The sequence below is a fragment of the Megalops cyprinoides genome, chromosome 3 (assembly GCF_013368585.1).
Source record: "Megalops cyprinoides isolate fMegCyp1 chromosome 3, fMegCyp1.pri, whole genome shotgun sequence".
NCBI lineage: Eukaryota > Metazoa > Chordata > Actinopteri > Elopiformes > Megalopidae > Megalops > Megalops cyprinoides.
In genome coordinates this window covers 37,808,509-37,821,704 of record NC_050585.1, presented here as the reverse complement: position 1 = coordinate 37,821,704, position 13,196 = coordinate 37,808,509, and the positions used below count along the sequence as shown (strand labels likewise).

General features: G+C 43.3%; 1 protein-coding gene across 1 annotated transcript; it reads left to right on the top strand.

The window, feature by feature from the left end:
• Positions 1-319: 319 nt before the first annotated feature.
• LOC118775285 (tumor necrosis factor receptor superfamily member 19-like) lies at positions 320-12,373 on the top strand. Its single transcript, XM_036525120.1, has 10 exons — positions 320-796; positions 1,824-1,924; positions 2,365-2,475; positions 6,414-6,592; positions 7,101-7,186; positions 8,385-8,549; positions 8,999-9,124; positions 9,653-9,755; positions 10,743-11,074; positions 11,823-12,373. Exons 2-9 carry the CDS (start codon positions 1,859-1,861, stop codon positions 11,065-11,067), a joined length of 1,161 nt encoding a protein of 386 aa, XP_036381013.1. The 5' UTR covers positions 320-796; positions 1,824-1,858; the 3' UTR covers positions 11,068-11,074; positions 11,823-12,373.
• Positions 12,374-13,196: the final 823 nt, after the last annotated feature.

Below are 13,196 nucleotides of genomic sequence, written 5' to 3'. Positions count from 1 at the left end.
AGTCCCTTTGCCCTTTCCATACGCCCTTTGCCCCTTTCCCTTTACCCTTTTCATACGCCTCTATAAACTCATTTTCTCTCTACTTTTAAAATATTTTCAATTAATATGTTGGATAATGCTGTTCGCTGAGCCACCCAGACATTTTATTGCCTACATTCACAGGTTTACTTTCTGGCACAAGTGCCCCCTAAAGGCTACAGCCAGTCAATCCAACCAATCCCAGAGTAAAGAGATGACGTCAAGGCATCTGCAGCTCATTGAGATGAAAGAGAACCCTCGGAGGTGGGCACGGTTTCAAACCACGAACTAGCACCAAACAGCGAGCTGTGATCAAGCCAACAACAGACATGAGATCACACGGGGGGTGGTGGTGCGAAAACGGGAGGGAGAAATAAGGCATTTCGTCTTTTGTTTTTGCTTCGGATACTTGCACTTTATTTTATCCATCTATTTTGCATGAGTCTGCAACTGCAAGTAAAGGCTTACGTAGCGTGATCGGAATATATCTGCTTTAAGTGTCGGTCGCTGCCAGCTCTTCGTTAACCTTTGAAGTGCTACATTGATCACAGATCAGGTTACAAGCTTGTCAGTGCAGCCATCCCCTGCCTTTGATCTACGCGCAGATTTGTGCGAGATTTACTGGTCCGTCTGGAGCTGCGCTGGGGAGCACATCAGAAAGTGACCATGATTTTGAATCCGAAGCAGCAGTTACTGGAGCAAAACGCTGAGTGAAAGTACGAAAGTGTACATACTCCAAACGTTCCGTGACGTCCAGCAACGTCCTATTTCTTTTCTGGTAAGAATCTTTTCTTATGATGGTTCTGCCTGTACTTTAAAGTAAATTCACACGATGAACGAATTAAATATAAAGGAAATATTTTAACCCGGTGTACAAAGTAAGATAAGTTGTCATATTTATCCAGTCAGTGTGAATGCGAATGAATTGCTGAATTTGGACGTCTGAAACACTGACATTTTCAGGCATTATTTGCATTATAATGTTTGGCAAATTATCTGTGCATTGAAATGTAACAAATCCCACCCTCGCGTTCATATTGTAGATATTTGTTTGTAAGTCAAAATGGCGATTTATATGAATAAACAGTTTGCTTCAAGTCGTCGATATGTATACTGTGGCGGTGTAGTGCTGGTGTAATTCGAACTCGCAAGTGTTGACTATGAAGATTTATTAAAAATGTTCGTCTGCCGTTGAACGATATTGTTGTTCAGGGATTGATGTTGAGTAACCCAATACGAATAATTCCATCTTTGGCGATGACAGTATATTTGTGCAGAAAAGTGTCGGATCAAGCAAAGATAATAACAACGTTGTAGATATACTCCTACTCTATACACATAAACTGTGAATGGATTGTTCATGGGAAAATGAGTTTGCTTTTGTGAGTTTGAACAGAGAATGGCCAGATGCATCTTGGGCAGCTGGGGCAAATAGCAGCTGTCACTCGTACATTATATGGTGCTTTTGGATTGTTGGCTCAATTTTGTGTATAATCTTTTGATTCATATTACAAAGCATACCACGTTGTTAGTGTTGTTGATGTGTCGTTTCCTAGCCTCAAGCAACATGCTTTATCTTTATATGACTAATTTTAAAGTAATTGAAATGCACCACACATTTGCAACTAAGGGCAAAAGTAAAGTGGTGTTATGACTCTAAACTCAATCATATTTAAATGATTTAATGAAATGCCAAATATAAATATTATGTATGTTGGTCTTTAAATGTTTAGTGCTGCATACAGGGTCATATTTTGGCTGACTTGCTGACAAAGTTCAGCTGTAAATTCTCCTTACATTCACAGAGTCCTTTGAGTGCTGGGCCCCCTATATAGCCAAAATGGAGTGGATCCTGGGGCAGAATAGGCTGAGCTTGCTAACAGCGCTTATGATGGGCTCCTTTCTGGTAAGTGTCACTCACAATGACAGAAAAGTTCATTTCTTTAAAGAATGTGCAGCTCACCTGGTGTACATTCCAGGTCTATCAGTCCCACCTGATCTGACCCATTCAAGCAATGTTACACTGGTGTTAATGGTGGAGTGAAATCATATGGGTGGCAAGATGGTAGTACAGTGTGCAGGATGCAGGGATAGTGAGTTGGGCTACAGGCGGATCAATGTTTTCTGATGTATATTCATTTGAGTTGCATTGACAGTGAAGGTCTGATCCACTTCTCTGCTTACTCCTCCATTATCACCATATGCACATATCCACTATCCACTATATGGACATATGGACATTATTTTCAACGGTCATTTCTCAAACACTGACAAATCCTGTTGGAAACTGGGGACACCACTGGATAGCTTCACTGAGAGATGTGAATTACATTGTTTTTTTTTCAGGTTCTCGGAATAGCAGAGGATCCGAGAGAATGTAGAGAACAGGAGTTTAAGGATAAGTCAGGGAACTGCGTACCCTGCCAGCAGTGTGGTGCCGGACAAGAGCTGTCAGAGGTTTGCTTGCTTTTGCTACACTCTGAAGTTTCAATGCATCTAATGACCCTCTACTTCAAACTGCATCCACAATCTTAATTTGTAAAGTTTCTATTCAAGGTGTGTGCAAGCATAAATTATGATAAACTCATTTTATTATCAGATTGAACACTAATGCAGGTAATGTTGGGTCTCTTTCAGATCCCTGCAATGGAATACAGTACATCCATTGTTTCATAGGGAAAATAACCTGAGCAATAAGGGCTTTGGACTTTAATTGACTAAATTTTATGAACTTTCAAACTTTTTGTTCTGAATGAATCATTTTTAGGTACTTTATTCATGCAAAATAAAAGCCTTGAAATAGATTGCAGTGCTCAGTTTAAACATCATTCGCCCAGCTAAAGATTCAGACACTGGCTTCACAATTTAACGTCTGAACAGTATAGATGCACTCAAAATAGAAAAATACAATAAATAGTACCAATAAATAACAAGCTGACCTATTAGGTTTAGCTTTCAGGTTGGCAGTCATACAATTACACTGGCTGCTTGGCTCCGTGGGCTTGAAGCGTTCTTGCCAAATGTTAACGGCCAGACGTAATGAACACGGGGCCTCCCCTGCAGTGCTGGTTAATAATTGGCTGCCTCACTCATCAGAGGGCAAATAAGATGCCAAGGAGCAGTCAGCAGGGAAAAAGTAAGGGGGAGGAGGGGGTGGAAGCTACTGGACCTCCGTGGCTACAGAGAGGGCGGCCCTCGATTCTGAGACCTGTACAGGTCTTAGTGTACTTTTCCACAACGCCCCCCTTCCCCCATCCATTGTACCAGCATCCCTCAACTCTCACATGCCGAACAAGAGTCAGAGACACTGCACGATTAAAGTTTTATCTCCACAGACCTGACATGCATGATGCGGAAATTATGTGCTTTTCTGAAACCTAAGAGTGGGACGGGATATCTCTGTAAAAACTAATAAAAACATACCCTCACTTAGATCCTTAGATTGGGGTTACACTATAATTGTTTTCTGGCAGCTCACCACAAAAGAATGAAGAATACTGCATGAAGGAATTTGGTTCCCCCATGTTAAATTTGAGTTCATGGATCGCTTAAAATATAAATCATCTGTCACAGTCTTGGCTTTGTTCGCCTCACAATATTTGACCGTAATTGTAGGTTTCTTAGTTTCCTCGTGTTTTTTCCTTGCAGAGAATTCCTGCATTAAAATTAAAAAAAAAAAAAAGTTTAAATTAAATGAAGCCAGTTGCAAGCGAGTGGCATGGCTTAGAAAGGCAGGGGGAATGTAAGAAGATAACATTTCTAAAGCACAGGAGCCAAAACTTTGACCTGGCAGGGGTATCTGTGAGAAATGTAAGATGGCACACTGAGTTAAGCACATATTGTTTTCTGGGCTTGTTCATTACTGGATCAGATGACTCGTCTCCCCTAGGCACTCATATGATTCCTACCTAATCTCTAAAATATCTTTACGCCTGAACATGCTTAAGCTTTCTCATCTGCTCTGCTGTTTGCATTGGCATTCTCACTAGTTCTTATTAAAAAAAAATGAATTTGATTCTTTTGTTTTGTCTGTGTACCCAGTTAATTTGTGATGCAATACAGTTTTCACATGGTTATAAAGTTTAATGAAGCTTAACAAAGTTTAAAGTTTATTTCCTGCTTTTGAAGTTTTTTTTGTGCTTGGTTCAGTTGTGCTTGACCTGCATTATTGCTGAGTACATCACCCTTTTCTCTCTGTAACAAGTCAACAAGGAGTCATCTTTGATGAAGCAGTGAATAATCCTACGGCATGATCAAATAGAGTGAAAATTTTTAAGAGTATCATTTTAACATGGTAATGAGAGACTTCTGCCATTTAAACCCTAGCGAAAACATGCTTGTTCAGGTAGCCCATACAGTTCATTACTGTGTAATGTATTTTCTTTTATGTCCTGGTCTGCATACGTGTCAGCCTAGTTTAGATCATGCAGTGCCACATGGACGTGGTGTCAGTGCCAGCTCCCCGCTCAGGCTTAATCCTTACTCCAGCTGCTTGGTCTGGAAGTAGAACTCTTTATCCTGACCGCTTTAAAATGGCCTTCGATCGCAGGCCAAGAGCTCAAGCAGATTGACCCAGGACTTGATCCCCTCCCGAATTTTAACGTTGCCCTTGCACTGCTGTTGATTATCCTCCTTGGAGGCAAAAATGGTCTTCCAGCGAAGCCCCGCCAAGGCTCCTGTGTTTCCTTTCTGTTGTTGTGTGCCTCCCATAATTCCACAGTCCGTGCCCTGCCCTGCTGCCAACCTCCTCGGTCAATGGGAGACAGCTGTTTCGTGCGGCGTACGGACGACGACAGCTGCGGGACTGTCCTTCATTCGCCCCCCTCTCCCGCCACTCCCACCCCTTGGCTCCTGCCCCTCTTATGCGGATCTGGCATGCGATCCAAACGTTCTCACACGACAGTTTAAAGCTCTGGATTCCTCTACTTTCTCCTGCAATAAAGTCAGTCGTGCAGCCAGTGTCTGGAACTGCGCTGCTCTGCTAAGTTGGTTCTGTCTGCCTTTCCGGTGCTCCAGCGTCGCTGCACGAAGTGGGAAACAGGAATGGAAAGTAGGACATTTGAAGCTAGTTGTCAAGTGAATGATGTATGTGAATAATCTGTTTCCCTGCCTTAGGAGTATACAGTGATAATGGCACTGTATTTGACATTGGAAGTGGCAGCTGTGGGATACAGTGACTTGAAATATGTCATTCCAAAGGGTTCGGTTACATTCAAGGTGACATGATGTCCACCTGGATTATGAATGGGCCGCTTAAACTACCTTATTGCTTTTCTAAAGCTAGAAAAAGAAACTCTCTATGTTAAAGTTAGCCGCACTGAATGAAAATGCAAATATAGTGGTTAATGTGCAAGCCAGTGATATCCAGAATCCACAGACCAAGTCAGAATTGAAGAGGGGATCTTTTATCTTGGACCATCTGTGCTGAGGCTGAAAAGGTCTCCCTTGCTGATCCAAGGCACTGTGGAACTAATGGAATGTGCAATATGTGTTCCAGCGGATTGTTGTCTGAAGGGCCTTGAATGAATGAAAAGATAAGCTTCTCTCAGTGCACGGAGAATTCTGAAAAGTGTCCAGCATAACCCCCCACCCCAGGATTTCTTATCGTTGACCAAACATTGCAGAGTGGAAGTTACAACAAGCTCATGGGCTTGGCATCCAAGTAAAACACAGACTTACACCACTTATTACTCCCAGCTAATAAGCAGACATTAAAAAGCATCTTAATATCCACTTAAACACTGCTCCATGCTAAGGGTTGTAATAAATCAAAAGGTGGCCAGCAACAAGAGTGATTGTAGTGTTTGCTAATCAAGCTGGTAGTGCTCGAGAGAAGAGGGGGAGAGACAACAGAGCTGCCGGAAATGTTATTGTCAGGCATGCTCCCTGCATGTTGCATCTGCTTTTGAATAGCATGCTGTGCTTTTGAGGAGCAGGCTTAGAGAGAGGAGGGTTATCCGGCCTTTCAAGCGCGAATCTGTGCCTTAGCTCCAGCGTCCCTCTGAAAACTGAGGCCTGGTCTCAAGCCTTTTTTTTGCTTTGCCAAACTCCTGCACTTTCACAGGGTCGGTTTGGAGAGACGAGTGGGACAATAGCCCAGCCATAAATGTGTAATAATATAACAGTAGGTGTCCCGAGGGTCTTTTATCATTCAAATGGTAGGAATTCTCCTGACTGCAGCAAGGGGCTACATGTCAATTGTCAAGAGTAAGGGAGACTATGGGTCGTGGGAGGTGGATTCTCAAAAACGTCAGTGTTTTGATTTGAGGAGGTCCGCGTGCCAGGAGGGCTGCTTGTTTTTCCCTCATCTCCTCTTTTGGTGCTCATACATGTGCTCTCCACCATGGATGTGTTTTCGCTAATCCCCCCTCCCTCCTCCTGCTCCCCCCCCCCAGGAATGTGGCTTTGGCTATGGGGAAGATGCCCGGTGTGTGCCCTGTAGACTCGGCCGCTTCAAAGAGGACAGGGGCATGCAGAAATGCAAACCGTGCCTGGACTGCGCCCATGTTAACCGCTTCCAGAAGGCCAACTGCTCGACCACTGGCAATGCCGTGTGCGGGGCCTGCCTGCCAGGGTGAGGGGGCTCTCTCGCACATGCAGCGCACAGCTCTCTCTGTCTTTCACACAGCTGCTCTTACAGCAGAAACAGGGGTGAGCTAGTTTTAAATGGGGTTTATAATGGGTGCAGTTATTGCTTCTAAATTGATCCATAAGCCCCTTAATTAGTAAGTAAAGGAACTTCTTATGAGGATCTTTGCGTATCTGATTTTTGTGGGAATTCTCCGTGCTGTTTTAAGCCATTAGTATGAAGGCAAAGGGGCAACTAAAGCATTCCTGAGGGCTGGTTGTTTATGGTTTTATCCATCTTAGATTTCTGATTTCCAAATGAACATGCTGAACAGACCAAAGAAAGATATGATTAAGTGCTGAATATTATGATTTTCAAGTGTTTTATTATCTATCCTAGAGGTTCCTCACCAAAAATATAATTTGAGTTGTTTTTTTACTTTATCTACTTTTTAAACAATAGGTTGTAATAAAAAATTTAACACCAAAGAAACACCAACAGTGTTATTTTGCAGGTTTTATAGGAAAACAAAGCTGAGCGGGTTCCAAGACATGGAGTGCATACCGTGTGGAGACCCACCTCCTCCCTATGAACCTCACTGTAAGTCCTACTTCCACTTGCACACTAAAGTTTATGCTGAATTTTCGCTGAAGTTGTCAAATCCAGACACATACTGTATTTTCTGGGATAATGCTTTGAAACTGGTGAATAAATGTCAGGGCTGACATTCCCAACAAATGTAAAAAAAATCTATGGAAACTGGCATCATGCTGTATCTCAAATTGATTATAGTATGTAAATGGCCACAAGCAGAACCAAAATGAATGGGTTGGTTCTCCCCTTTCCATTTTTGTTTTTGGTGGAAATTTGATATTTAATTCTTCTTATGAAAATATTTACTGGGGAGATGAGTATGCTCAAGTGGTCTCTGGAGCTGCAATCCTTCAGTGGAACATTTTTCCTAACTTGATTATTGTAAATAATGGTACTGGAAAACTATCATAGATGGAGATATTTACTTGTACACTTGTAGGAGACCTGATAGATAACTGTTATTGACCACTGTGGGGAAAATGAGTGTAACCATATGGTCCAGGAGGTTTGGATGCAGAAAACTGGGCAGTCAACTTATGCGATAAGTGAATGAGCAGACCTGCATGCTGCAGTTTGAGCTCTGACCTGTCTGTGGGAACACTTGGCAGCCGATGAGTATGAAGTAGTGTGCCAGGTCTAGCACCCCCCCGTCAGACGAAGGGTGACGCCTGAATCTAGCTGGAGGTTATCAGACAACATTGCACATCATTGTTTACCTTGCTCATCACGTCGCTGTAAAACTCTGGTGGAAAGCTGTCTGATTACCATGCAATGCATGCATGTTTCCAGACTTAACTCGCTGTGTATTTTGACAGCTGAATTGTAATTATGGTTTTCTTCAGAAGGATTATGATCATTAGATATGATCATATGTATACCCTGTATGTGCAGATGCATATATATCTGCTTTACTTTTGCATATGAGGCTACCACCATTTGATGCTTTTTCCTTTTGTGGTTAAAAGTTTCTTTTATAGATTAGTATTCAAAAAATTTTAAGTAATTGCAAAACAAAACACAAACACAATTTTCCAGCCTCAACAACCAATCTCTGTACACCCCTCAACAATCCTCCTTATAACCCAAAGCAGCATTTCTCATTGGTAACTTGTACGAGATAGTTGTATGTACAGTAGAAATAATAATTTCCCCTGTTGTCTGTCCACCTCCCTGTCACTGATTTAATCCCATTGTGTTTCCTCAGGCGGGGGCCGAATCAACCTTGTGCCGGTGCCTGCCACTGTGACCAGCCCTCGGGACATGGCGCTGGCCGCGGTCATCTGCAGCGCACTGGCTTCTGTTCTGCTGGCCCTGATCATCCTGTGTGTAATCTACTGCAAGAGGCAGCTCCTGGAGAAGAAGCCCACTGGTACAGCCTGTTATCCCTCCCAGACCCAGGAAGCCAAGACTGGAGCCTAAGGGGGTTCCATATATAGATATAGAATACTGCATTGGAGTAGTTTCTAAGACTGTGAGGGGAATCGTACTTCCTCGATAATGATAATGGGCTGGTTACTGATTTGCTTGAAAAGGAATAATTGATTGTTCACATGTTATGTCATTCCTTCATTCAGTCCCACTTTCCCTCTCCATAATCACATCTGTCTCTCTCTATTCTCGTCCTGTATTGTACATTGTATGGAAGCTTTTAATTACAAAAAAAATTGAAAAGGCATCTTCCATAGAATAACACTAGTTCCTATTGTTCCAGCAACAAGTAGTAATGATATAAACATGCCACATCAGATTTGATTTGATGATCTACAATAATTTCACGTAAAAATTTTCCAGACAGTTGCTATGGTTTCCTCTTTGCAGCCTCAGTGAGGTCCCAGGACAGCACATGCAATGGGGCGGAGCTCTCGTGCTTCGACCGGCGGCAGTTCCAGGAGTTCCCCCGCCAGTCTTGCTGCCGCTGCCACCGGGGCCTGAGGCACACATGCGGTAAGTTCTGGTTCTAGTTCGGCTCTGGCACTTAGCCACCCAACAAGCTTGCCTAGGTCATGCCAGCCACTGAGTCAGAGATCCCATTGGTGCAGACTCGCAGTGTCTCGGCTGCTGTAATGCTTGCTGAGGCTTGGTGTAGCGGGGTTAAGTGAATCAACCCCCGCCCCCCATGCCACTGCAACAGACCACAATGCCTTCGGGTGACAACAGCAACACATTCCTTCTGCCAGAGCCTCAAAGGTTTTCACTAAACAGCAGGTCCTGGGTCAGGTGAATCCTCCGGCAGGTATGCATTCCAAAATCAGCTATGTAAGGGCCACTGATGTGGTTTGTCCTCAGTTCTTCCAGTAGAACTCATTCCCTGTTTGTTCCCCTCCCCCCGTACTTTGCATTTTAGAGCAAACCTGAAAGCAATTTTAGGCTTATTTGCATATGAACGTTAGATGACTACCGCGTTGTTTTTTTTTTTTTTTGCCGATCAGTGTTAGCTTCCCTCTGTAACGGCACTGACTGTGCGATCCTCAGGTCCGGTCCCCCTGATCCCCTCTCTGTGCTGTGAGGAGACCTGCAGCCTGGAGCGAAGCTGTGATGCCTGTCCGTTCCACTCTCAGGGCAGCCTGGCTGAAGGGTAAGAGGTCCTATCAAAGCAGCGCAAGTGTGTGGGCCTCAGAGCCTCCTTTCACTTTACTCTCTTCGCCTTTTGGAGCTGTACACCACTGTGTTGCGGGTAGTCAATTAAGTCAGATTGGCCAATTTATAACATCCAGACGTTTTCATCCCAGGACTTGGATCCATTTAATTTTTTTTTAAATATGGTGCTCTTCGCCATTGTTAAACCCTTGGAAAGTAAAATGTACTAAAATATGTGGTGAAACTAACTTTTTAAATGTCTCCTTGATTTTATATTCCCCTGAAAGACGAATCTTTAGTCATGGTTGGTTAAGGCCATCTTAATATGTGAAAATGCTTAATGTCATGTATGGACATATACATATATGCATCAAGCACACTTCATTGGTCTTTTTTTTCTGTTATTGTTGTTACTGTAATTTTATCTCGCAACCTGTTGATTCAGGTGATCGGTGCATTTTTTACCAGGAAAATCCTATCAAAAGGTTGAAAAAAATAAACAACAAAAGACTAGTTACTGTGAACATATTTCATCCTCCATTAACAATGATTAATGGATAATCAGTGTTCTCATCTATCAACTAATCAACAGTCAGGAATGTGTCATTTACATCCCTAATTTACGTACTTTTTCCAAAAATTCTGGTATATCTCATTTCACGTTTTACAGGTTTAATTCTAAACTCTGATATTTGCACCTAAGCACTGTAACCATCACAGAGACTGAGAAATTAAATTAGTAAAAGCAATTTCCAAACCAAACTTGCACTTTTCAGGCTGGAAACATTTCAAGTCAAACAAAAAATGTTTATAGCAACATCTTGAAGGTGGAGCCACAGATCTTAAATCCCTTCTCATCTGGGCAAGATTTGTAAGGGGTATGCATACACTGTTGTTAGAGGAAAATGCCAGTTCAGCTAACCTTTGCCTTAGATGAAGAGCTAGCATGCTCTGGTACATTTCCAATTTCTCTGCTTTCCCCCAGTCTCTCAAGCCCTGCAGATGGAATTGGCCCTGTGTATCTGGGGCCTTTCTCAGACCCATCTGCCACAGACACCACTGAGGCCTGGCCGCTTGTGCCAAACTCTGCCAGCATAGTGAGCCTTGACTGGACCGAACGCCCCCTGGAGGACGCTGAGGTGCCACAGTCGGATAGCACTGCTGAGTCCATCCAGGAGGGGGTGTTCGGAAGAGAGGACTCCCCCAGCCCAGAGGCCATGGAGGTCAAAGCTGACCAGACTGCAGAGGGCCTGGGCCATCAGGGGAGTAGCAGCCTGGAGGAGGTGCTTCCACAGCCGCAGTTTTCTTGATAGCAAGGTAATTGCAGGAATTGGGATATTGGTCTACATATTGAGGAAGAAGAAACAGATTGCAGATAAAGGGGGGCATTCAGTCTAACCAACATGGCACTTTTAAGAAATTAATAAAGAAATTACTACGTTGTTTCTACTACCATACCTTGGTTGTAGAGATGTTGGTGTTATTTCATTGAGTTTAATCTTCCTCTTCTAATGGCTTAATGTAATGCATTCTCTGCAACTGGTCTTAAATCAGGGGACAAGTGCTATTGGCGCCTGGTTTACATAGGAATCTTGAAGTTTATTTACTTTTGAAGATATTCCAAGTTATGATCTACTTAAAAACACCTCCAGTGTTTAATTTGTAGTTGGTGTTAACATGCAAGTTTAAAGGTTCATTACTGTGTATCACATAAGTGAATCTTCTCACAATGGACTGGTATTCAAGGTTTCAGTATCATTCTCATGTCATATTCAAATGAAAGTCTATGCCTGAGTCAGACATAACAATACATAACTTTTTCCTGTCTGTCCTGAATGTTCCTGGACCACCTGTTATTTGGCATTCTAAGCTTGCTCATATAAACTGGTTGGTCTCTAAAAGTGCCATTTCCTTAGTTCCAGTCTACTGTGAGGACATTTTAGAGAATTGTCTAACTGAAGCAGAGACATCTTTTCACCTTGTGGAGTGCACCTTCTCTCTTTGATTTTGACGAGCGTACTCTTCACAGTAACATGTTGCTTCTGTGTTTTGTTTTGCTTTCCAGGCAGAATGATATGGATTCAGAAGAGTTTTTTTTTTTACTTGTTTTGAACCTTGAAACATCCCTCATATGACAGCAGCACCATGCGTTCCAGTGTCAGGTTCAACCACCCCCAAAACGCCTCCAAAAAACACACGGTGCACAATTCCTTTCAAGTGCTTCATAACCCGTTGCCTTCCGGCATGCCTCTAAAAGGGACAATGTAAATACATGCAAAGGCACTTCAAAAGCGGAGGCTGCAGAAAAGACAAAAGAAAAAATTCCATGCTGAACGAAAGAGAGAATCGGCTCCCTGTACACCTTAATGAAGTAAAAATGCAACTGGGGACTCTGCTGATTGTCAGGGATTAACCCTTGGAGTCAACAGGCTAAGGAATCACTTTACATTTGGTCACTTAAACTCAGTTCATTAAGTCCCTGTATCAGAATGTCCTCTATAGACTCTGATGACTTGCCCAGAAGTCTTGTGGGAACAAAGTACAGTTGAAAATGGTGAACTGCTCCGTCAAAAGGATTGCCTTCGTTTTAATGGATATGATCAAATGTGCTGTAAACATGAGTAATATTATATTCTGTTTGAAAAGCAATAGGATTGCCCATTCATAGCGATCTGGTGCACTTTTGAAGAATACAGTATGAAAAATGCTGAATAAGCAAGCACAGTGTGTAACATTTGTACACACATACACCGATGAGCCAAAACATTATGACCACCTGCCCAATATCCTCCGTGTGCCGCCACAACAGCGCCAACCCACCGAGGCATGAATTCTACATGACCCCTGAAGGTGTCCTGTGGTATCTGGCACCAAAACATTAGCAGCAGATCCTTCAAGTCCTGTAAGTTGCGAGGTGGAGCCGCTGTGGATCGGACTTGTTGGTCCAGCACATCCCACAGATGCTCAATCGGATTGAGATCTGGAGAATTTGGAGGCCAGGGCAACACCTTGAACACGTCACCATGTTCCTCAAACCATTTCCGAACAATGTGTGCAGTGTGGCAGGGCGCATTATTCTGCTGAAAGAGGCCACTGCCATCAGGGAATACCATCGCCATGAAGGTGTACCTGGTCTGCAACGATGTTTAGGTAGATGGCACATGTCAAATCAACGTCCACATGAATGGCCAGACCCAGGGTTTCCCAGCAGAACATTGCCCAGAGCATCAAACTCCCACCACCGGTTTGTCGTCTTCCCACAGTGCATCCTGGTGCCATCAGTTCTTCAGGTAAACAGCGCACACGTGCACAGCCATCCACGTGATCTAAAAGAAAATGGGACTCATCGAACCAGGCAACCTTCTTCCACTGCTCCAAGGTCCAGTTCCGACGCTCACGTGCCCATTGTAGACGCTTTCAGCGGTGGACAGGGGTCATC

What these genes read in the sequence shown, in the direction of transcription:
- LOC118775285 (XM_036525120.1), top strand. Translation starts at nt 1,859, where the DNA reads ATGGAGTGGATCCTGGGGCAGAATAGGCTGAGCTTGCTAACAGCGCTT. An exon ending in TGCGGGGCCTGCCTGCCAGG is followed by an intron (nt 6,593 to 7,100) that starts GTGAGGGGGCTC and finishes GTTATTTTGCAG; the next exon opens with GTTTTATAGGAAAACAAAGC. An exon ending in GGGCCTGAGGCACACATGCG is followed by an intron (nt 9,125 to 9,652) that starts GTAAGTTCTGGT and finishes TGCGATCCTCAG; the next exon opens with GTCCGGTCCCCCTGATCCCC.